This window comes from Crinia signifera, chromosome 1 (assembly GCF_055691185.1).
Source record: "Crinia signifera chromosome 1, ASM5569118v1, whole genome shotgun sequence".
Taxonomy (NCBI): domain Eukaryota; kingdom Metazoa; phylum Chordata; class Amphibia; order Anura; family Myobatrachidae; genus Crinia; species Crinia signifera.
Genome location: NC_139217.1, coordinates 67,598,951 through 67,623,691, shown reverse-complemented (window position 1 = coordinate 67,623,691; position 24,741 = coordinate 67,598,951). Strand labels below are relative to the sequence as shown.

Below are 24,741 nucleotides of genomic sequence, written 5' to 3'. Positions count from 1 at the left end.
GGGTCTCTGTTGATCCCAGTTGAATGGAGTGTTTTTTTTATGGCCCCCTGTGTCAGAATGTGAATTTCGGGCACATTCCCTGTGTCAGAATGTGAATTTCGGCTCATTCCGTGTGACAGAATATGTAAGGGACATATTGCATTTGGAGAGGTTTTTTTTACACAAAGGGAGATAGCGGTATATCCCCGGTAAGTAAGTTTACAAAAAGTAGATCCTGGGTTGCAAAAGTCTGGCCAACGTTGGCACTCAAAGGGTTAAAAATGTGCAATAACTATGCTCAAACAATCTTAAACATGATGGAACCTCTTTGCCTTTTAGTTTAGTCTAATGCAAATGTTGAGAATATTTAGCAAATTGTATAACTGCTTAGATGAACCACTTTGAGAACCACTAGCATCTGTCTGAGTTACTTGTACCACTAATCTGATTAATATAAGGAGCTCTTACCACGCACAGCATATATGGATTGCGCTATCAGCACAGCCAGTGTGAGCGACACAAGGAAATAAATCTGGGGAGGGAAAAAAAAAGAAAATATTATAGATTGCACAACAGCTTTAAAGTAACACTGCACCTGTAGGCTGGATACCGTACCATAGTAGAATGCAGCATGGTATGCCAAGCGTCAGTCAGCTGGATGTAAATCAGCACTAGACTGCAAGGGCTCACAGCCTCGTCTTTACTGTGATTCTGGCACCTGCAAAGTCCATCAAAAAATTAAACAATGTTCTTAAATCATGCAATAATTAAGCTAAAGCAAGTATTAACCAAGGAGTATGGAGAAGAACGGAATATAGAGCAGAGACTAGCTGTGAACCATTCAGTGTGCTGGGTGCTGCCCACCTAAGTTGCAAAAGCAATCGGTTTTACGGCATCCGTCCAATGCACTTTGTAAATCAGGTTCTTTATATGGCCGTGTATGGCCTTGTTGGCTCAGGTAGAAATACAGTATGCAAGGTGGATATGGTCCAAATTCCGTATGAAAGTACGGTACTTGTTTCCTAGCACGGCGCCCACTAAGCAATTTGCTTAGTGGGCTATTCTGCGTAGTGAAATCGCATCGCATGGGCCATGCGATGTGCGATGCGATTTTCCTATGTAATTTATTTACTGCTCTCTCAGCCCCGGGCCATCGCATCGCATCTGCCGCAAAATAGCATGCGATCGCATGGAATTTTATAGGGTGTGTGATGCCATGACATTAGGTATACAATAATATGATTGTATGTCCCCCCCCCCCCCCCACTATCCACGCCACCCCGAAGCTTGGCGAGCGGACGCGGAATACATGTAAAGTAATCTGCGTTCCTTCGGGGTGGCGTGGATAGTGGGGGAGTGCGTTAAACCATATTTTTGGACATTCAATCATATTATTGTATACCTAATGTATACCTAATCACATGCGATTTTGCGGGACATGCGATGCAAAAAAAAAAAATGACATGAAAAAAATTGCATCGCATCGCATGCCGCTATAATGGCCCATGCGATGCGATTTCCCTACGGTGCCGTACGTAGAAAATCTGGGCGCCGTTAGTACTATCTACAATCATTTTTGAACTGACTGTTTATTAATAACCGATTCATTCTTCTTCTAAAATACTGCTTTATGAACCTTTGTGAGTGCCAACGTTGCTGTGAGATGTGCAAAATATCCGCTAGAAATGCCAGGACTGTAACCGAGGAACATGAATCACTTTAGTTATTGCCGGAATAGGATCTGAAGTCAATTATTTGAAGTTTAGTTAAATATTACGCCCCCATTAAACAGTCGCTATGAGCAACGCTGGCATTTTTAGTGGATATTTTGTACATCTCTCACAGCAACGTTGGAACTCAAAAGGGCTAAGCCTCATTTCTATCCTAAATAAAGAGCACCAGAACTAGATTACATATGCCTCACGTTTCTGAATGTTTTTTGTACCTGTGATTTGTAGGTATAAAATTCTTTGTGACCCCACATTGAGGGGCAGATTTATTAAGCTTGGAGAAGAGATAAACTGGAGAAAAAGCGGAGAAAAGGTAAAAGGAGATAAAGCACCAGCCAATCAGCTGCATTTGAAAAAGACAGTTGGGAGCTGATTGGCTGGTGCTTTATCTCCTTTTACCTTTTCTCCGCTTTATCTCCAGTTTATCTCTTCTCGAAGCTTAATAAATCTGCCCCTAAGGGAGGTATTCAATCTCCCGCCGTTATTCCCAATAGCAGCGGGGCCGTATTCAATGCTGACTTTCCCAACAGTATTGAACAGGGATCCCGGCAGAACGTGCCTAAATTTAGTAGCAGTCGAGTCCGTTCTGCCAAGAGCTGCCTAGGATTGTTGAGATCCTGGCCATAGCTCGACAATCCACGGCCATACCTTGTGGCCACGCCCCCTTTTCAGCGTTCGGCAGGCGGGACATTGAATCCCGCCTGCCGATTTCAAGTCAAGCCGGTCAAAAATGGGACAGGGTAGTGGCTTGTGACCCGGGATTGAATATCCCCCTTAGCTGGAAATGTCCTCAGAATGCCACATGATAAGAGAGCTCTGAGGTCCTGTCTGCTAACAGTGGGAATCATTTTAGCAACTTTTTAATCTATGCCCTTCAATTAGGATGCACCAGGAGAGTGTAGATTAATTTTATATGTAAAAGTTGCATACCTGTGTGCCACGGTGTCGGTATATTTAGTACACTAGAACTTGGGTGCTAACTCTGCATGGATCGCTAATGTATTCGCAGTGGACTGCGGGGAGAAAGCTGCTGCACAGACAAAAAGGAAATAGCGCTCCTTGCTAACTTGTGACAGTATTGCGAATGTATCGCCAGTCACTATCCATTCGCAAATCCATTCGCAATTCCTGAACTATCAAACAGTTTTTGTTGTGTGTGCAATTCTGAGTAGTCCGGGGCTTTCATTAATCTCTGACTGAGACAGGGTGTAAGTGGAAGGTGTAATGGTTAGCATTACTGCCTTGCAGCGCTGAGGTCATGGGTCCGATCCCCACCATGGCCCTAACTGTGCGGAGTTTGTATATTCTCCTCCCGTACTTGTGTGGGTTTCCGGTTTCCTCCCACAATCAAAAAATATACTGATAGGCTAATTGGCTCCCAACAAATTAACCCTAGAATGTCTGTGTGCGTGTACATGTGGTAGGGAATATAGATTGTAAGCTCCACTGGGGCAGGGACTGATGTGAATGTTCATATATTCTCTGTAAAGTGCTGCGGAATATGTGTGTGCTATAAAAATAACTGTTAATAAATAAAGTAAGTGGTCATTGCTGATTTTACAGACCCTCTTCAAAACCCGCCTGAACACGTCTGTTGTTTTTGCAGACACACCCCAAATGCCAACTTCCTGTCAGTTAATCTTCGGTTCCATTGCACTGTCGCAATTTCCCCGGTGCATGGGCAGTCTTTCGATAATTGTATCTGATCGATTCGCAAATTCTGTATTTAGAAATCCATGCTGAATTAGCACCTTAATGTGAAAAGAAGAAGCATCCACTGTAATTGGCACCTAGCGCTAAATGAGTCTGATGGAACCTGGCACACCAAGATGGGCTACTTGGCATGACTGCAGGAATAATGTATGAGGACACATCTGTATTTTAAACATTATAATACTTTCCTTCACAAAATAAGTGATGTATTGGATTTTAAAAAGAATCAAAAGTGAATGCAGTCCAGTAAATATCAAACGTTTCAAAATGGCACCTTTCATAGAGCTCTATCAGAAGGCTGCGGTTGTCACTAAACACAAATGTGTCCATTTTCATATGTTGCAAAATGTACTCCGGTATGGCAAATCCTTCCTGCACCAACTGTGCTAAATTGAAAAATCCCTAAAAAACATAAAGGATTATAGAGATAATTACATCAATAATATGCTAGCACAGAAGACACAATATCAAGGTGGCTGCCCCACTGCATCCTGGGAGAGAACATGGGGTTACCTGAGAATCACCCTGCAATGCCGCCTGTGTGTACATCTCCATTGACAGCTCCAGTTCTCGCTGCTGATCCTTTGTACCATAATAATACATATCTCCCATCTTCAATAAAGCTATAAAAGAGATACCAATAAAATCATTTAGAAACCAAGCGTACCACATTACCCTGATAGGGAATTCTGCTGAAGACTGTATATAACCAGAATTATATTCACAAATAGGAGCATCCATCCCGTCCGCTGAAATACTGTAGCCTCCCGTCACCAGGGGATACTAGTGGAAGCGTGTGCGGGTAATTGTACCTTCTGCCCCCAGGCGCAGAGGGGAGGAAACTGGGGAGGGAGGGTGGGCTGTCCCCTACTGTATGCAGCTACAGTACACAGCCACCGCCGCCTACTACTACTGAGTGACAGCAAACTGTGTATTCATGTTTTCAGTGCGCCCCGACCGCTGGCTCCCCCAAGCCACAACTGGGGCTGCCACACCCTAGTTATGCCACTGACTGTAGATGTGCACACATTCACACTAGGGTTAATTTTGCTGGGAGCCAATTAACCTACCAGTATACTTTTGTGGAAATAGACAAAAGTATCTTCGGCGCTAGTGAATAATGTGTCACCCTGCAGCCACCATGCTGGACGAATGTCAGCCTCCAAATTTTTTTGCAGAAGAAAGAAATAAGCATGGGGCGCTCAAAGGTACACAATAATAATAAAAATTTATGAAATAAAAAGACAATACATTAAAATATAAATTGAATATTCAATTACTGCAAATACCGATATGGACTTAATCACTCCCAAAGAATAATTACTGTAACCATTGAGTGTATAAACAGTCAATCCATCTATGGTGAGTGTCAGTTAGCTATTAGTTGGAATGATAGCTCAATTATATGGCTCGATCTGTAATTTGTAGCAAATGTCTTAATTGACACAAAAACCATCCAGCATTCAGATGTGATCTGCCAGGCATATAGATGGCAACAATGTCTCCATATACAAAATTGTTATATTACCTCCGATGGTTCAGATTATATTACCAGTTCATGGCAGTATTAGTGCTCGCTATTTGGAGGTGGGAAGGGGCTCCTGCAGGTGTGAGCTTGCATGGCTCGATGATTGCTGAAGAGTGTTTTGTATGGCACCGGTTTCCCAGCTAGCCACAATGCAGCCTTCCGGCTTTAGATCCACAATGCCCGGCTTGCACAGTCCCGCCGGCTATTGCCGGCTCACCACTAGGCGTTCGTGTGGCGTGGGTATGCTGAATGAGGCCTTGCCACAGCGCAAGCAGTCCAGACGTGATTGTCTCCACTTGGAGATGGATTCGCTTGTAGTGATGGGGACGAGGGAGGCCGGATGTCAGATGGACAGACTCCTTGGAGTACGCGTTTCGCCACTCTCAGGGTTGCTTTCAAATCCAGCTGAGTTCCAGCCATATAATTGAGCTATCATTCCAATTAACAGCTATATTATTGAGCTACCATTCCAAATAATAGCTCACCGACACTCACCATAGATGGATTGACTGTTTATACACTCAATGGTTACAGTAATGATTCTTTGGGAGTGATTAAGTCCATATCGGTATGTGCACTAATTGAATATTCAATTTATATTTTAATGTACTGTTTTGTTTTTCTGTTTATTTAATACATTTTTATTATTAATGTGTACCTTTGAGCGCCCCATGCTTATTTCTTTCCAGTATACTTTTGTATTGTGGGAGGAAACTGGAGAACCCAGAGGAAACCCACTCAAGCACGGGGAGAATATACAAACTCCACACCGACATGCCATATAGGAAGGAATAAAACCTGTGATCTCAGTGTTGCGAGGCAGCAATGCTAACCATTACACTGTCCATGCTACATACATACAGTATATGTGTTTAGACAGCCATAATAAACTTACATGAAAATACATATTTCAATTAAAAATGCTAAGTGAATGAACAGAAGAGAAACCTAAATGAAATCAATGGGGGATATTCAATGCCGTGGGCGAGCGGCGACAGCGAGCAGGGCTTCCTGCTCGCTGTCACCACTCACCCTGTCAGTATTCAACGCACCCCCCTCATACGCTAATTTCTAATTTTAGGGTCATTGCCCTGCTGTAGAATAAATTTGGAGCCAATCAGATGCCTCTCTAATGATACTGCATAATACCTGCCTGTATTTTTCAACATTGATTACACCATTGATCCTGACCAAATTCCTCCACCATGCCTCAGAGTTGCCTGCTCATTACTGTACCACTCCCCAGTCTTGTCAACAAACTGCCTCCTGGTAAATGCAAAATATTTCTCAGGTACTTGTTTCCTAGCACGGCCACAATCGTATGGATCGTGTACCTTTAAGTTAAGGTACACGATCCATACGATGGACCCGATTTCCTTTGAAATCAGGTCCATTTGGCCGGCTAGGACAAAATATCGGGGGCATCGCGTCGGTCGGGACCGTTAACAATGGTCCCGACGCGACCGACGCGATGCCCGCGATTTCCCCATAGGCTTCAATGTTAAAAAATATTTTAACATTGAAATCGTGTCGGGAAAGGTAAAATATGGGGGGCATCGCGTCAGTCGGGACCATTAACATAGGTCCCGACGCGATGCCCCCGATTTTTCCATAGGCTTCAATGTTAAAAGATTTTTTAACATTGAAATCCTGAAAAAATGTGAAAAATGTGAAATGGGCCAATATGACCCATTTCACATTATAGATGTCCCCGTCGTCACCCAACGATAGACGCCAACCCGAAGCGTGGCGAGCGCAGCGAGCCCGCGAGGGGCGTCGGTGCGCGTCCTCCGACCTTTTCATTCCCCTACTATCCACGTCGGCGTGGAGTTGAGAATAGAATAGTGTGGCGAGCGCAGCGAGCCCCGCGAGGGGACGCGTATAACTTCACAGGTATACGCGTCCCCTCGCCACGCTTTGGCTCGGTGGCTCGCTGCGCTCGCCACACTATTCTATTCTCAACTCCACGCCGACGTGGATAGTAGGGGAATGAAAAGGTCGGAGGACGCGCACCGCTGCCCCTCGCGGGCTCGCTGCGCTCGCCACGCTTCGGGTTGGCGTCTATCGTGGGGTGGGGTGTACGCCGTGACATTTGGGGGGGTTGGGAATATTTTACATTGAATCCAATGTAAAATCGGGTCCCAGGGACCCGATTTACATTTCATTAAAAAAAAAAAAAATCGGGTCCAAAATCGGTCGGTCGCGTCGAACGCATCGCATGCGACCAAATCGCATGCGACCAAATCGCATGCGATGCGATCGACCCGATTTTTCCGACACGACCACCCCGATGTAAATCGGTGTGGCCGTGCTAGGAAACAAGTACCATTTCTCATTATGACTCATCAGTCCAGAGCACCTGTTGCCATATTATGCACCACAGTTCCTTTTGTGCATAGTTGAGTTGCCTGACCTTATTTCCATGTCAAAAGTATGAGTTTTTGGCTGCAATTTTTCCATGAAGACCTATTCTGGCCAGACTTCTCTGAACAGTAGATGGGTGTACCTGGGTCCCACAGATCTCTGCCAGTTCTGAGCTGGTGGTACTGCTGGACACCTTCCGATATTGAAGGGCAGTAAGCTTGATGTGTCTGATGCATGTTTCCTTGCTGATCAATACAGTCCTCAGCATTGCCTGTTTCTTTATGCGTCTTAAAAAAAAAGCTTTTACAGCACATCTTGAAACTCCAGTCTACTCAGAAATCTTTGCCTGGGAGAGACCTTGCTGATGCAGTATGACATAGAATAGAATCAACTTTATTGGCCATGTGTGCTTGCGCACACTAGGAATTTTTTGTGGATTACAGTGCAGCATCAAACAGGGATGAAAAGGGCGGGAGGGAGACATTACATATATTACATAAAGACATTACAAGCATTTCATTTCTAGCTACGACTATGGTGGTCAGGTCGCCAAGTAGGGACACGTTGTTTGGCTGTTGATATTGGGATTGCATTCGCTTTGATTGGATTGTTCAGGTGATGAACGGCTAACGGAAAGAAGCTTCTTGCGGATCTGGACGTTTTGACGGAGATGGACCTGAACCGTCTTCTGGATGGTAGGATGTCGAACAGGTTGTGACCAGGATGCAGCTTGTCGTTTGCGATCTTCTCAGCACGTTTCCTTACCCTGGATGAGAGCAGATCCCTTATCGGGGGGAGGTCGGTCCCTATGATCCTTTCCGCAGTCTTCACTACCCTCTGCAGTTTTTGTTTGTCGTTCTGGCTTGCGCCACCGTACCAGATTGTGATCGAGGAACATAAGACAGACTCCACGATGGCGGTGTAGAATACGCACAGCAGCTCCTGTGGGATGTTGAATTTCCTGAGTTGCCTCAGGAAGAACAGGCACTGTTGGGCCTTTTTGATGTTTGTGGTTATGTTTAATCCCCATCTTAGGTCACTGGACATTTTCGTCCCTAGGAATTTGAATCTTGAAGGGAAAGGGCGGTTACACCAAATTTTGATCTGCTGTAGATTTTTTCTCTTCTGTTCATTCATTTTGCATTTTGTTAATTGATAAATACAATCTATTAACACTTAATTTGAACGCTTTGTTATATTATACATAAATCTCATAGTAAATAAAAATGAAAATGAGCAGGGTATTTAGAGTAATGTAAGCCCTAACTCATAAAGTCTCACTGATCGAGACAGAAGGATTGTTGGTACTTAATGGAAACACAACACGTATCAGACATTGTTTAACGATTAGAAAAACAGGATAAAAGTAATATATCGTTAAGTCCTCTCAGGTAAATGGTATTGAGTTTGTGGATCCTCATTGCTTCCCTTCTCAATAAGAGAACCAAAAGGAAATTCAAAGAGAGAATGGCAGTTCACTGCTTCTCAATATGGTCTGCATTGATTTCAGGGCACAACAACTGCCACTTTCTAGAGGCCAAGCATAACCTTTCCAGCTTTGGGTATAGAATGATCAACCACATCCCTCCCCTGACTAGAGGTGGTGATAGGGATACAATCTAGCAAACTCAATACAGGTTGAGTATCCCTTATCCAAATATCTGTTATCCAAATTATTCTGAAAACCAAAGTCTCTAAAATGTACTAGTTTATTTTTGCTAAAAACCTACTGGGGACATCTGTAACTGGCACTACTGGGGAAATGATATGCAACTTGCAATTGATATGTGCAAGAAAATTATTGCTTGGCATTTAATTTCAGTATCTGAGATAGTACACAAACTTTGTTTCATGCACAAATGAAATATATTTGTGTGTATTTCATGTGTTTGTACAACATAAATTCAAGATACCTCAGGATATCTCATGGAATAATAAAAATATTCCAAAATACGGAATAATCCGTTAACCAAATTGCGTTTGGTCCTGAGCATTTTGGATAAGGGACACTCAACCTGTACCATGTACATGTAGTTTTTCCATCAAGTACTATATGAGTTAGGATTTACAGTACCCTGCTCAGTTTCATATTTATTTACTATGAGATTTATGTATAACGTGCATAGGTTATGTTTATGTATAAGATGAGATTATTATCTACTTCTTCCGCTACTATTCAACACCTAATGTACAATTTTCGTACACTAGGTGTTGCTAGGTGATTGGTTGGTCATACACGGTGGCTGCGTGATGACGTCAGTTTGCGTCGCCTGTTTCTCGCTTCACATGTGTGTGGTGCAAGGGATATAAGGTGAGAGCTTTGTTTATTGTATTTTATTGTCCTATTGATATTCGTATCGTTGGAAACATTGACCATGAACCATGACACTGACCCGGCACAGTTATCTCTCAGTCAGTCTGGGTGCCGAACAACACAGACAGACAGTCTTTCTTTCTCTCTCTCTCTATATAACATTTTAATAAATCACCTACCATACGTGGAAGGATTATGCTGGTGTGCTGAAAAATTATAATATCTCCAGACACAGGTATCTCTCAATAGAATGGTGTCTAAATCCTATATTAAAAACAACAACAGAGAAAACACTGTATTATTTATATCTTTCAGTGGTTACTACCACTCCTGCTGCTGCTCCTAAAACTCGTCTATTCATTAAAGCGTACCCTTCCACTGCATAACCCAGTCCTGAGGCTGATCCTCCAACCCCTGCCTCATGCCATGACCATTTCCGCCTGTTTACATCCTGCCACCAAGCCACCTTCCACTCGCTTGCACCTCATGTCATCTGTCTGTCGCCCCTTGCTACTAGATTTTTAGCTCCTCTGAGCAGGGCCCTCTTCACTCCCGTTGTCAAAACCCTCTTCTCCTCACACGCTTACCGCTCTCCCCTGCTCAGTGACCATCTCTGCTCGCATACTCTCCAGATGGTTACGGTGCATCTCTATCCATGGCTGCCAGCCCCCACTACTACGCTGATTACTTTCTCCCTACTTACATCTAAGTTGTTGTGTGTGTTACATTGTGGTGCTCTTTGTTACCTGTACTCTATTCTCATTATTTATTTACTGAAATGTTAAGTTTTGTCTCCCCGCTGCGAAACACTAGTGGCACCTTATAAATAAGATATAATAATAATAATACATCCCCCCATTCAGTTATATATCTGTATTAAGCTAACAGATGTATCAAAGGGATAAAGCACAGCTTTTAATTCACAACTCTAGATATCTAGTAAAAAGTCCTAATTTTGACTATAAATGTCAGAACACACTGCAGTTCTGTTAGTACAGCCTCCCAATTAATAATAATAATGTATAGGTGTGTTTAATTAGTAACATATCAGTGTGTTAAGCCCGCCATACATCTACAGATCGATTGTCAGATCAGGCTGGTTGGAACAAAATCCTGGTAATGGATGAGAGTAAAACAGTTGACCATTTGCTTTGAAATGCTAGAAAACTGCCAAAAACGGTCATCCAGATACTACCAGGTGTTTGTTCAAATCAGCCCGATCTGACAATCGATCTGTAGATGTATGGGCCCCATAACACATGTATGTTGAAGTGTTGTACTAATGGGAAAGTGGGTTTTGCACTTGCAGGTAGAGGTTGCAAGGGTTATTTCCTACAGTTATTTCCTTTATACATAAACACTTAAAAATAACAATAGAGACATTTAAATGTAGCCCAAATGACACAAAACATTTGTATTTGTTGGCATACACTTGCTGGCTATCCTTCAGGAACACAAGCAGGGTTTTCTGTCCTGTAGTGCCCTAGATAACTGCAAAGCTATCGCACTAGGGGGGTTATTCAGACCGACTCGGAGGGGGGCCAATTTGGTCCCCCGGATGATGCTGGGGGTCTGCTCATGAGCAAAAATGCCCATGTGCAAACCCCGAGGTGTTCAGTCAGTGAGGGGAGGGCAGGGGACTTGAGCAGTGGAACGCACAACGTTTCATGGCCGCGCCCATAATAAAAACACTGGGCGGTCCCCTGCAAATGCAGGCGTGTTAATGCCTACTCAGGGCGGGCGCTGATGTCACATGTTTCATGTTTCAATTTGGCCATCTCCAGGCAAGAAAATAATCTGTCTAGACTGACTTATCTGCGAATGGGAGAAAATAATTGTGTGGTTAGAGCAGCAAACAGGCTTGAATCAGGCCCTATGTTCCAGCAGCTGGATTTAAATGCTGAGCGATTATCGCATAACCCTCTGAGGCACTTATGTATTATATAGCTTCCCTTCTGGACCTGCAACTTGGTGGGACTGCTATGCTATTACTGGTGCCTGTCCTTGTGTTTCCCTCCTATGTCCCTATAGAATGTAAGCTTGCAGCAGGGCCCTCCTACCTCCAAGTCTGTCTGTTGTTACCCAGTTTGTTTTATCACTGTCTACTTTTGTAAAGCGCAACGGAATCTGCTGCGCTATATAAGAAACTGTCATCAATTATCTCACTAACAACCTTGCAGTCAATTTTAAGAACGTAGCATGAAGCCTTACGTATCAAATACCTATTCTCCTGAAGAGCGCAAGCTTGCAAGCAGGGACCTCTTACCTTTCTGTGTGTCTGTTAATACAAAGTTCCCCTTATGAATGTGTTCTAGCTGCAAAGGAGCTGTATAAATAAATGTCACTAGATAAATATACAAGATAGGATAAGTCAGGCAATAACATACTGAGAGTTCCTCGCACAGATAGGCCGCATTTGTCTGAGACATTTCAACCCCGGCTTCTGCTGTCAAAATGAAATTCAGGAACGCCTCGTTACTGTGGGAAATCAGACAAAATGTGTTTGTTCAGAAAATAAAAATTACTGGCATGAGTGTATTACCTGTGTAACCATCCTTATTATACGTACACTGTATTATTTCTATATTAAACCTCTAAGTGTATTAACTAAAAAGGAAGGACTTATTTGCACAATAAAGGTAAGTCCTGTAATTAGACAACAATTTAAAGCTCAGTTAAACATTCCGTAAATAAGAGATAGTTAGATTTAATTATAAGGTGTGACTCCAAGCAGCATGTTCAGGGAGAGGTGCTACTCCAAAACCGTGCAGAGTTATCACAAACCTGTCTGTCAAACAGAATAAAAATAAATAAATAAAAAAATGAATGTAGGCATTTAAATTTCTATGGCTATGACATTCAACTGACAGCAAAATTAATTATAAGCCACCATTAAGTTACGGATGGTGTAATGGTTCTATCCCCACCATGGCCCTAACTGTGTGGAGTTTGTATAGTCTCCCCGTACTTGCGTGGGTTTCCTCTGGGTACTCCGGTTTCCTCCCAATATCCAAAAATATACTGGTAATAAGCTCCCAAGAAATTAACCCTAGAATGTCTGTGTGCGCGTGTACATGTGGTAGGGAATATAGACTGTAAACTCCACTGGGGCAGAGACTGATGTGAATGTTCAACTATTCTCTGTAACGCGCTGCAGAATATGTGTGCGCTATGTAAGAAACTGTTCATAAATAATAATAATCTTGCTCAATAATTTGACAGCCGAGTGGTTTAATGGCTCCCTCATCTGGTTAGAACAAGAATTACAAGTTACATGAAAAGTGTAAAAGGTCAAAGCTTTAATCGTGCAATAGCTACACACCATAGAAAATCACAGAAGAAAACCTAATTTTTACTTTTTTTTTTGCGATAAATATATATCATTTTAAATGAGTGACACAAAATTTACAAAAGCAGTTACTGGGACACCATAGTATAGTAATGATTAATAAATATAAAAATAGATTTAATAAAAAAAAATAATAAATGAATACATAAAAAAATAAAAAGCAGACCTCATAAAAATCAGAAGAATCCTAATTTTTTTTATACACTATGTAATGATCGTTGCCCAACGTAACTCACATATAGTAAAATAATGGCATAATTATAGCAAGTTTTTTCTTTGAAATATGTCTGTGGTTATTGTATTTAATACTGTATGTGTGTTTACTGTATTTATGTATCACCATTTATTTGTGCAGTATGACAATATTATGCAGTTCTTTCTGAGACTATGGGGTTTATTTGCTAAGAGGGGAGTACTTTCAAAGATGGGATGTTGCTACGGTCAACCAATCAGATTATTTCTATTATCTTCTAGAAGGTGCTAAATAAATAAGGAGTAGAATCTGATTGGCTCTTATTGCAAGAGCTGTCCTTTGCATTACTAATCGCATATGTTAGTGCATATGCAATTAGTAAAAATGCGGTAGTTGGTGGAGGGGGGCGATAAAGGGCAGCAAATGATAGAAGATCCCGCCCCATAGCTCTATCCTCAGATGGCACTATGTGCTAGTGTAAAGGACTAATCAAGCTTACCTTTTAGGCACTTATGGTGGGGTGCACCAACCAGTGGCGGTACATCCCGCTGCCCATCACACAGATGCTCATCACATATGTACTGACATATGCGATGAGCAACGCAAAGGGCAGCTCTCCCGATAAGAGCAATCCCCGCCGCTGCCTGGACTTCCGAGTCTGTGACCCAGGGGTCCCTCTGCACATGTGCAGGGATGCTGGCGCCCAAGTGTCATGCTGGGAGGGATCCATATCAGATTCCTCACACAGCAGCACTGCGGAGAGGAGGCATAGGCCATAGGCTCTAGCTGGCGTAACCTTCCGCAGCGAAGCCCTGCCGGGAGGGGCTTTAGTACATCCCACAAACCAATGGAAATTCAGATATATAGTGGGATAACATGCCGGCTCTATACATATCTCTCCAATTATATGCCAAGGGTTCAATGTGCCATTGCTGTGGTGTTTAAGATCATCGCCTATAGCTGGACTGAGCCGATGGGGTCCATGCTTGAAATTGAAGTCATAGTGTCACAATTTACTTACACTACATTCACTCAAAATAGAACATTGGAAGGAGTGTGCTCTGTGTACAAATACACTGACTTGGACGGTCATAATGACTAGTGAATGGCTTCCTCTGCCTTACATGGACACTAGAGGAAGGGAGAGCTGTTATGTACTGTACAAGGGTAGACACCTAGAAGAGAGCATAGATCTGTATGCGCCATGATTTTAAAGACATTTCATTTCAGTACATCTGTCTTCTGCCCACTTCCTCTCTCCCAAGATCCCAAGATTAGAATGGCACCCCTTGTGGAGAATGCAGGGCTATGCAAGGCTTAGTCTCTACACCCTTGGGGCACTTGCATTCACTTGCTCATTTCATATTTGCAGTTTCATATTTTTTACTCACTGCAGTTTGGCGGTTTGCGCAAACGTGCTGCGCAGATTTGCTAAAATCAATGATTTGGGCGATTTTAGAAAATATACAAATTGATTAGATTAGAAGTTATTAAAATATAAACATGATACAGTAGTCTAAAAATAAAAAAAGATTAAAGAGGTTGGTTAATTCCCTTACATAACTGGGGGGTAGATATATGAAGCATTGATAAGGGTGGAGAAGTGATAAAGTGCCTTTTACTTTATCACCGGCCAATCAGCTCCTGACTTAAGTTACAGTGTTTTTGAAAAGGTACCGTTAGGAGCCGATTGGCCGATGATAAAGTACCAGACAGTTTATCATATTTCCCTTATCACTGCTTCATACCTCTACCCCTGAGTAACATGACAGTTAGGAGCAGATTGACCGCTGATAATGGTACCAGACACTTTATCACTTCTCCCTTATCACTGCTTCATACCTCTACCCCTGAGTAACATGACAGTTAGGAGCTGTTTTGCCGATGATAAAGTACCAGCCACTTTATCACTTCTCCCTTATCACTGCTTCATACCTCTACCCCTGAGTAACATGACAGTTAGGAGCTCATTGGCTGGTGATAAAGTATCAGACACTTTATCACTTCTCCCTTATCACTGCTTCATACCTCTACCCCTGAGTAACATGACAGTTAGGAGCTCATTGGCTGGTGATAAAGTATCAGACACTTTATCACTTCTCCCTTATCACTGCTTCATACCTCTACCCCTGAGTAACATGACAGTTAGGAGCTCATTGGCTGGTGATAAAGTACCAGACACTTTATCACTTCTCCTCCCTTATCACTGCTTCATACCTCTACCCCTGAGCACTTTACCTGAGTGCATGCGTACATTGGCCTTTGTAGTACTCTGGGAGTTTTACCTACTTAATCTGGTTCTATGTGTCATGTGCCTTTGACTTGGTGGTGATAATTAGACATGTATAAATGACCGGTGTAATACCAGTACTTACAGGGACCCATCAAGGTATGCATTCACAGCTTTCCGGATGACGAGTCCAATGTTTCCATTCTGCTCTGCAACAGACTTGGCCAAACTACAGGACACAAAAGATAAATCTACCTGAATATGTAAAAGGCTACTAAAGAATACACTTCTTTACAGACACCAAACAGCTTCTTACCATACACTTTTCAATGGACTATGAGGCCGATTCAGACACATTCCCTCGCATGCTACTAAGGGGATTCGGGTGACGGGGGCGTTCGGCGGGCGGCGCTTATCTGTGCGATAGGCTGCAAGTTCACACAGCCTAGCAAACCAGCCTGAATTAGTTCCTATGTATATTATTGGTATCGTTAATGCAACAATTAGTTGGGGCTGATGTAACATGTGCAGAGATATTTAGATTTGGATGAGATGTGTTCCAACGGAATGGGATCATTCGTCAGACTGCATTTAGGTCTACAGTCATTAGGTCGACCCCACTAGGTGGACTGGCAGAAGGTCGACCTGACTTAAGGTCGACATGGGCCAAGGTCGACATGACTTAAGGTCGAATTTGCATAACGGTCGACATGAGGAAGGTCGACTGGTCATAAGGTCGACATGGGTTTTTCACTGTTTTTTGATCCAAATGTCGACACAGTCGACATGGACACAGTTGGCAATGAGAATCGGACCCTCGCATCGCTCGCAATGCTTCGGGCACGGTGCCTCGCTGCGCTCGGCACACTATTTTATTCTCCCACCACGCCCTAGTGGATGGTAGGGCATGAAATACCGCCTGTCGGCACATGTCGGCTCAAAAAACAGTGAAAAACCCATGTCGACCTTATGACCAGTCGACCTTCCTCATGTCGACATTTATGCAAATTCGATCTTAAGTCATGTCGACCTTGGCCCATGTCGACCTTAAGTCAGGTCGACCTTCCTGCCAGTCGACCTAGTGGGGTCGACCTAATGACTGTAGACCTAAGTTCATTCTAATAGATGACCGCATCCCGTTCCAACGGACGTTTAAATTGCAGTTAAAAAATAAAGCTGTCTAATGGGCCCCATACATCAGCAATCACAATTTATGGATTTCCAGATCCAGGGATTTTTTGGCCAGATAAATGGATTTTACAATCTATCTGACTTTGCCCACACATTACAGATTTATTTCAGTGATCGGCAGATTTTTCCATCTAAAGATTGCATCTTCATATCTGGAAATTGCCCAATCGATTGTCATTTCAGCTGTTCATAATGTAAATAGATGAAGAAGACGAATTGGGAATGCCCACACATATAAAAAAGATCTGCAGATAATACCAGATTATTAAGCATGCTTAAAAATCTGATTAAGCAATCGATTGGCGATTTTGATTGGGATTGCCAAAAGGGGGAGCCCACACATCTAAAATTTATTGTGGAAATCATCTCCATATCTGAAAATTGTCACAATTAATTGCTGATGTATGGGGCCCTTTACATTTGTGGACTACATGCAAAAGCAGCCAGTATTTACCCTGCGGAGACACAATATAAACCACCAAAATCTAAATATCTCTGCAAATGTTACATCTGCCCACCTGCAGTGCAACATGGTTTTGCTCAGCAGGGCCGTAACTAGGGGGAGCTGGGGGGGTCAGACCAGCTCGGGTCTAGGGACAGGCAACGGGGGTCCGGGGACTGGTGTAGCGGCAGCTTTCACTCCGTCTCCTAGCGCTATTTGCCTGGCGGCGGGAAGCGCTGATGACTTTGAAAAGACTTGCCGGACGCTGATTGGCTGAATTCAGCCAATCAGCGTCCGGCAACTCTTTTCAAAGTCAGCACCCGCCGCCAGGCAAATAGCGCTAGGAGACGGAGTGAAAGCTGCCGCTACAGCGGCTACACCAGTCCCCGGACCCCCGCTGCCTGTCCCCGGACCCCCGCTGCCTGTACACAGGTATGTTGTCAGCAGGGGGGGGGGGGTCGCCCAGCCTCCGGCGCCAGGGGCAAGGCAGTAATTTGTTCCCCCATCCCGTCAGGGGAAGGGGCGACCAAATGACTGCCTTGCCCCGGGCGCCGGTAACCCTAGTTTCGGCCCTGTGCTCAGTTGTGCGCATTTTTTGGTTTGCTAACAAACCTGAATGAGGCCTTATAAGGGAAACTGTGTTTGGCTGAGATGCAAAGAAGACGCAAAATTCTGGAAAAAGCGCTTAAAGCACAGGAATTGCGACCGAGAGTGAGGTGCCTAAATCTCGTGGTACAAAAAGTATACTGTAGGTGTGCCAGTTCACACCTGTAAAGCTGCGTACCCACGGTAAGATATAGTGCACAATCTAGCACACTATCTAGCCAGTTTCGAATAGCATGCTAGATAGTGCACTATATCTTACCGTGTGTATGCACTATCCGACGTACGATGCGCGCTCCCGCAGGTCGTATGGGAGGGAGCTGATCGGGTGAACATGCAACCCAATTCTGTCTAGAAAGCATAAGTTAGTATAGTGTAGTATAGCTGTGACGTCAGATCGTTTGCTATATCTTATGCACATCGTACCTTATTTTAAGCACAAATCTTATGCTTTTTAACCACCAGGACTTTTCTGGGGAATTGTATATGATATCTTACGGAACATAAATCGTACCGTGGGTACGCACCATAAGTGTTTCATGTTCATATTTGCCATGAATTCTATAGAAAGAAGTAACTTTTTTTTTTAATAAAGACTAGCTGAATGGTGCAATATATATATAAACTATTCTTCCTAATGCAGGCCATACACCTAGAACAACCAAAAACAAGACGATAAAAATTCCTGACTCATTATTCCTGATTTTATTTTGGTCAGAATCTAGGATTTTCTAAACTTTGGATTTCTTTGGTCCCCAGACCAAGGCATCAGAATAGGGGTTTTTTTCCCAGATAATCCCCTCAAGTACTGTGTGGTCCTACACTGTCACCAGCCTTTGTGCAGTGTACACATAGCTTATAAACCATGGGTCTTCAAACTGCGGCCCTCCAGATGTTGTGGAACTACATGTCCCAGCATGCCCTGACAGTTTTGGCATGCTCTTATAGGAAAAAATGTGGCAATGCATGTTGGAACATGTAGTTTCACAACATCTGGAGGGCCACAGTTTGAAGACCCATGTTATAAACTAAATCCCAGTATGCAACATGGCCAATAGTGTTCCTGGGAGAGTAGCCACGCCCACTATGTGACAAAGAAATGACAATTTCACAGGTTCAGTAGTATGTGCAGTAAGTGTATAATATCAGAATTTAGCCCACTGCTTAATAACTGGTTACGATTTATCCATGGACTCATTTGCTAACACAGAGCATTCCTGATCTTGTCTGCAAGCTCTGCCAGGTGTACTAAGCCTGGTATGACAACTTAAGAGCTTGTGTAATAAAGGTGTCCTCAGGAATGTCATCCATGTTTGCTGTGGTGCTGGCTTGTTCCACCATGAAAAGGTGCAAATGATAAAGGAATAAAAGACTAATGACCCCAGACTTTGGTCAAATTCAAAATCTACATTAGCACAATCACATGGGAATCATTTATTTAATGTAGAATGTAGTTTTTCTAGATCAGTGGTTCTCAAACTGGTTTCTACAAGACTTACACAGTCATTACCAGCTAGAATAAAGCCTGGCTTATATATACCATATATATATCATTGCATTAACTTAGCCATGTATACACATAATACAGTATGGCCGAATGACCTTGATGCGACTTTGTAGTGTATTATATTGCACTACTACTCGTATACTTTGGAATTCAATGCACACATAGGTGCTGGTGCTGAGTTGGGAGCACAGTAAGAACATATGCTAATGCAGTATTTCTAATGGTGGAACCTAGCCATATATTAGGTACCAGTGACATCCCAAAAAGTAGGCTTGGTTCAGACTAGTTCGCTAGGTTTCGCATGGGGACGCCCCCCAAAAATGCTGTGTATTCCCCTGCACTAGACCCCTGTCCGGATTAGATCATGGCATAAAAGTGTACTGGTTTGGGGTGGGGTGGCCGCAACTGGCAAGTAACGGAAAGTGAAAGGGGCTCTGGAACTGTTTCATGTTATGCCTCATTGCAAACTATATCAGAAATGTCCATTAGATGAATTTACTAAGAAACTATTATGATATATGTTGGATACCATATACCAAGTGTGTGCTTGTTTTACTGACATGTATGTTACTTACAGTATCGCTGTCTCAGGGTCCTTTGGGACATTTTCCAAATGTCCAGTTATTAAATACTGTGCTACATTAATGGATGCTTCAATATGGCCGCCTTCAGAAGCTCTTGACATGAATTTGAAAGCACGTGTCTGAGGAAAGAACATAATAATAATACATGTGTCAGACATAAATGAAATACACTGTTTTTTTTTTTTTTTTACGTTAACGCAAATTGACTCAGCTCCAACTTCTAACCATAAGGTCAACACGGGTTGATAGACCCGGGCCCTGAGACCCAGCAAACGACCAGGGTTTTTCCCAGTGACTAGCAAAGCAGTGACAGTGCCCCTCTCCTGTATGAAAGGTATGACCCAGGGGTATTAATGTGCCAAAAGGTACGGCATAAGAGTAGCGATGTGCAGGCTCTGATTTACTCTGATTTCAAAGCAGGATCTTATTGGCTATCAACTGTCAACAACTGTCATGTGATTTGGGATAGCCAATAAGATCCTGCTTTGAAATCAGAGTAAATCAGAACCTGCACATCTCTACATAAGAGATATGTCTACTGTGCGCTGTCTATTTGTTACAGCAGCTAAACAAAACATACTATACATAAACATAGCAGTTTTCCCTGTAATATTTGACCGACCGAAGGCCTTAAATCCATTTATTATGACACCTGCTAATGCCATCCCTTGATCTAATTGGAGATCCAAATAAGACAAAAATTGGCACCCCAAAAACCTCATGTAGACATTTTCCGTGTGTCAACCTTTTTCGCATGTTACCCTGGTGCATGTTGACCTTCTGGGGTCAAACTAGACACTATTGACCTAATAACTGACCCTATGAACCAAACCCGATTAAACTACTCCATCATTCCATGCAGAATGTATTACAAAGAAGCTTTAGCACCAAACCTGCCCTAATATTTGATATTATTCTAATTACCGTTTCTACAAACTTGCTAAACTAAATGATGCATTCAGCCTAAGGTCATATACTTTGGAAACATAATATTTTCCCTTTAATTGAATATCTTGCAGTTTTGTAGCTAGACGTTGGCCATAAGGAAAAGATGCGGTCATACTCACTTCATTGGCTCCAGGTTCTCCAGGATAAGTGCCGTGTAGACACATCACTCCGAGATTAAATGCTGCATCTGTATTCCCCTCATCATAGGCTTCTTTCCAGTATTTCACAGCCCTCACATAGTCTTTCCTGAAATGTTGGTAATACCAGCCCAAGCCGTTGAGAGCTTCGACTTGTCCCTGTGAGCAAATACCGACATAGGACTGAGCCATTGAGCCAATACAAATACTGTGGAACATTTCACAATGCCATAAGGAATTCTAGTTCTTGATCATTTGCTGTTAATAACATAATGGTTCCAGGAAGCCAACAATGAGGATGTCAGACTTCTTCCCTGACCAGTGCAGATCTCTTGCAAGCAGTTCCAAATCTGGTACAGTGTATTTGTATAAGCTAACACAGTAACATAATGACTGACGTAGTCTAGCCTGGAGGCGTCCTACACAATATTTACTATACAATTCCCTAATCTATTGTCCCTGTTCTCCAGAGAAGACATTGTACTGTATACCTATAAATTAATGTCTGAGCCGTGATGTCAGCTTCCAGAACAATGGCCATAAGCGTGGCAAGAGATCGGAAGACCAGTTAACATTGAATCATTATTTTATTGTCACCTTAGCAGCAGATTTCTTCATTAATTCTAATGCCAGTTTCATGTTCCTCGGTACACCATCGCCCTAAAACACAGCAATGGATAAGACACTTTTTTAAAATATGTTTTTATTCAGTCAAATATATGTAAGACATTGTTCATTCTACAATCCTGCACATGTCAAAACCCATGAAGTTCTCCTTTTTCTAGCTGGGTTGTCGGTTTTGGTGCTTCTAGCACATACTGTTCTCAGCACTCAAATACAGACCAGAGTGTGCTAGAAGCTTCAAAAGCAGAGAGCAACACCCCAGGTAGGAAATAGGAACTTGGAGGAACAGTTGATAACAGGTTATCAACAAACTTTGAGGGGCACAGATAATACGAGGTGCCCTGTCAAGCTGCAGTGTGAAAAAGGGGCAGTCAACCCCTATACAAAATACAAAAAGAAAAAGGGGTACACTGCGCTGTGCAGTAGATGAATGAATTAAATAACGTGGTGCCAATTAAGCATACAAGTGCAATAACGTTTAATACGAAGTAAAAAGTCAACAGTGTGAAGATGGGAACTACTATTAGAGCCAGTCTATATGGTAACGTATTTTTGAGTCATGTACAGTAATGGTCCGTTCCTATGATGCCTCCGGGAGTTGTAAATCTGTAAAAAGCAACTTGATGACGTCCAGCAAATTTGTTGTCGTGGAAATAAGTCCCAGTGACCCGCGGTGTGGTTCCTTTTATGTGGGATAGCACTCCCTGGCTGGTTTTGGGACCTCAGTTCGGGTTGGGCCACAGACAGCCCTTCTGCTGGAGGAACAGACAAATTTGCTGGACGGCATTAAGTTGCTTTTTACAGCTTAACTGCAGCAGGAATCATAGTACAGGACTCAAAAATACGTTACCGTAGGAATCTGAGGGCCCTATTCTGAAAGCTGAGGGTCCCCTCTTTCCATGGGTATAAGAATTTTGATGGACACTAGTAGCTTGTCTCTACTATTCCCAGAACCAGAGATATTAGCCTTCCAGCAGCTGGTTACTGCTCCAGCTCCACACACCTGGTATGTAGTTTTATATACTCATTGGGGGATTGCTCTGCCTCCTGAACTTTGACCCCATAGTCCCCAGTGCCATTTGGTAGGTGGGATTGTCTAGTTTTTAATTTCATTAAAAGCTAAGAAATCTCGATATATACTGTGCATTTGTTTTTCTGTTTATTTGTTTTTTGCTTATATAACGTTGTAGGCAAGTGTAGGCAATATATGGCCAGGGGGCCCCGGAGCTTGTATTGGTAGCTATTAACTGATTGCTCTCATAGTTTGGTAGTTTACTAGGTATTAGGTTTAGGGATATAAGTATGCCTAGGTTGGGGGAGGTATACAGGGTGGGGGTGTACTATGTTGGGATTGTTTCTTCCATTTTTTCTTGTTTTTCTTCTTTTTCTCTTCTTCTTCTTCTTCTTATTAGTCACACTAAATACCATAATCTACTATGTATGCAATTGGGGGATGCGAGGTTAGCTCAGATACTAGCTGTAGTTTACTCAGACCCGCAAGGTGACAGTGTCACCACCACAAGTCCGCACTGCCCATACCCGATACCCCCGACATGACGCAACTTAATATTCTAGCCTGGAATGTCCGGGGGCTGAATGATAGAGTTAAACGCTCTCTAGTTCTCAAGATGGTTAAGCAGTATAGGTCGGATGTCACCTGCCTGATCGAGACCCATCTGGAAGGTAACAAATTAATGTCACTACGTAGGCCCTGGGTGGGGTGGGTCTACCATAGTTCACACTCTACTCACTCTAGAGGGGTCTCAGTACTAATAAACAAGTCTGTGCAATTTGTGCTGATTGATGTTAAGACTGACCCTCTGGGCAGATACGTTTTCCTCCAGTGTAAGCTATACTCCCAACCCTTCTTTATTTTAGCGGTCTACGTCCCACCCCCCTTTAACTACGATGTTCTGAAACAAGCGGCTGCCTACGTGGCCCAATCCCCTGATACGCCAGTCATATGTCTCGGGGACTTTAATAAGCTAATGAATCCTAGGCTAGACAGATGGTGGCCCCCCGATTCCGTCCTCCCTGATGATCGCACCACAGGTTTTGCTAAATATGTAGAGTCAATTGGCTACAGAGATGCCTGGCGACTTAAGCACCCGGCGGTCACCCAGTACTCCTGCTTTTCCAAATCTCACCACTCATTTTCGCGTATCGATCTGGCCCTCGTTACTCCCTCAGTACTGCCCAGACTCCAAAACATTTGCTATAAGGCGAGGGGCGTCTCAGACCACTCTCCTCTGTTACTGACGGTGGAGATGGAATGCCAGAGGGGACAGTCCTTCTGGAAGCTACATCCCTCCTGGTTACTGCAGTTTGGAGAATCTTCGGACCTCCAGAATCTGTGGGACGGGTACTTTGACACAAACACTGGCACAGCCCCTGCCCCGATAGTGTGGGAGGCATTTAAAGCATTCTTACGTGGCACCCTTATATCCAAAATAGCCTCCACTAAACGAACGTATAAGGCAAAGGGTATTGCACTGGAGGACGAATGTCGGGATACAGAGATTGCTCACCTGGAGGAGGGGTCAGAGGAGTCCAGGGCAAAATGGGAGTTAGCACAAAACACCTGGGTCTCCCACTTGGAGGAGCGCAACGCTCGTAGTCTACTGTTTAAATCCCACAGACTGTACATGAGCGCTGACAAAACAGGCAGCCTCCTGGCTCACCTGATACACTTGGACCGCCCTGCAAACTCTGTGGCCCAAATATTTGGCCCTGACGGAGTGCTGAGGACGTCCCCCAAAGAAATAGCAGATGTATTTCTAGACTTCTATAGGGAGTTATACCGCACACGCCTGACATGCACACAGGAGGAACTTACTGAATACTTAGACCGTATTGACTTACCCACACTGTCTGAGGAGGCTAAGTCTTCCCTCGAGGCGCCCATCACAACTATTGAGATAGAAACTGCGGTTCGGTCGTTCCCCGGGGGAAAGGCTCCGGGGGTAGACGGAGTCCCAGTGGAACTGTACAGGATGCATTTAGACTCATTTGCCCCTAAGCTTTTGAAGCTATTTAACGAGCTCTTCGACCTCAATACTTTACCGGACTCTATGTCCGAAGCGGTTATAGTAGTTATACCCAAGCCCGGGAAAAACCCCGAGTACCCCGACTCATACAGACCCATTTCCCTGATTACCACGGATATTAAGATCTTGGCGAAGGTCCTGGCCGTTCGGTTAAATAGTGTAATATTATCAATCATTCACCCGGATCAAACCGGCTTTATGCCGGGTATGTCCACCAGTATAAATTTAAGACGGCTGTTCACCCATATTCAGGCCACC

The 24,741-nt window shown here is 43.4% G+C and overlaps 1 protein-coding gene across 2 annotated transcripts in view; it reads right to left on the bottom strand.

Moving 5' to 3' along the window:
* SEL1L3 (SEL1L family member 3) overlaps positions 1 to 24,741 on the bottom strand; it is a 65,661-nt gene that overhangs the window by 4,567 nt on the left and 36,353 nt on the right. For both annotated transcript variants that reach the window (XM_083160326.1, XM_083160250.1), the window contains exons 14-23: positions 21,410 to 21,472; positions 20,795 to 20,971; positions 19,719 to 19,846; positions 15,546 to 15,629; positions 12,016 to 12,106; positions 9,808 to 9,892; positions 3,936 to 4,045; positions 3,697 to 3,824; positions 595 to 697; positions 448 to 511 (exon numbers count right to left, since the gene is read on the bottom strand). In XM_083160326.1, the coding sequence (XP_083016452.1) occupies positions 448 to 511; positions 595 to 697; positions 3,697 to 3,824; positions 3,936 to 4,045; positions 9,808 to 9,892; positions 12,016 to 12,106; positions 15,546 to 15,629; positions 19,719 to 19,846; positions 20,795 to 20,971; positions 21,410 to 21,472 (1,033 nt within the window). The remainder of the gene's footprint in view (positions 1 to 447; positions 512 to 594; positions 698 to 3,696; positions 3,825 to 3,935; positions 4,046 to 9,807; positions 9,893 to 12,015; positions 12,107 to 15,545; positions 15,630 to 19,718; positions 19,847 to 20,794; positions 20,972 to 21,409; positions 21,473 to 24,741) is intronic.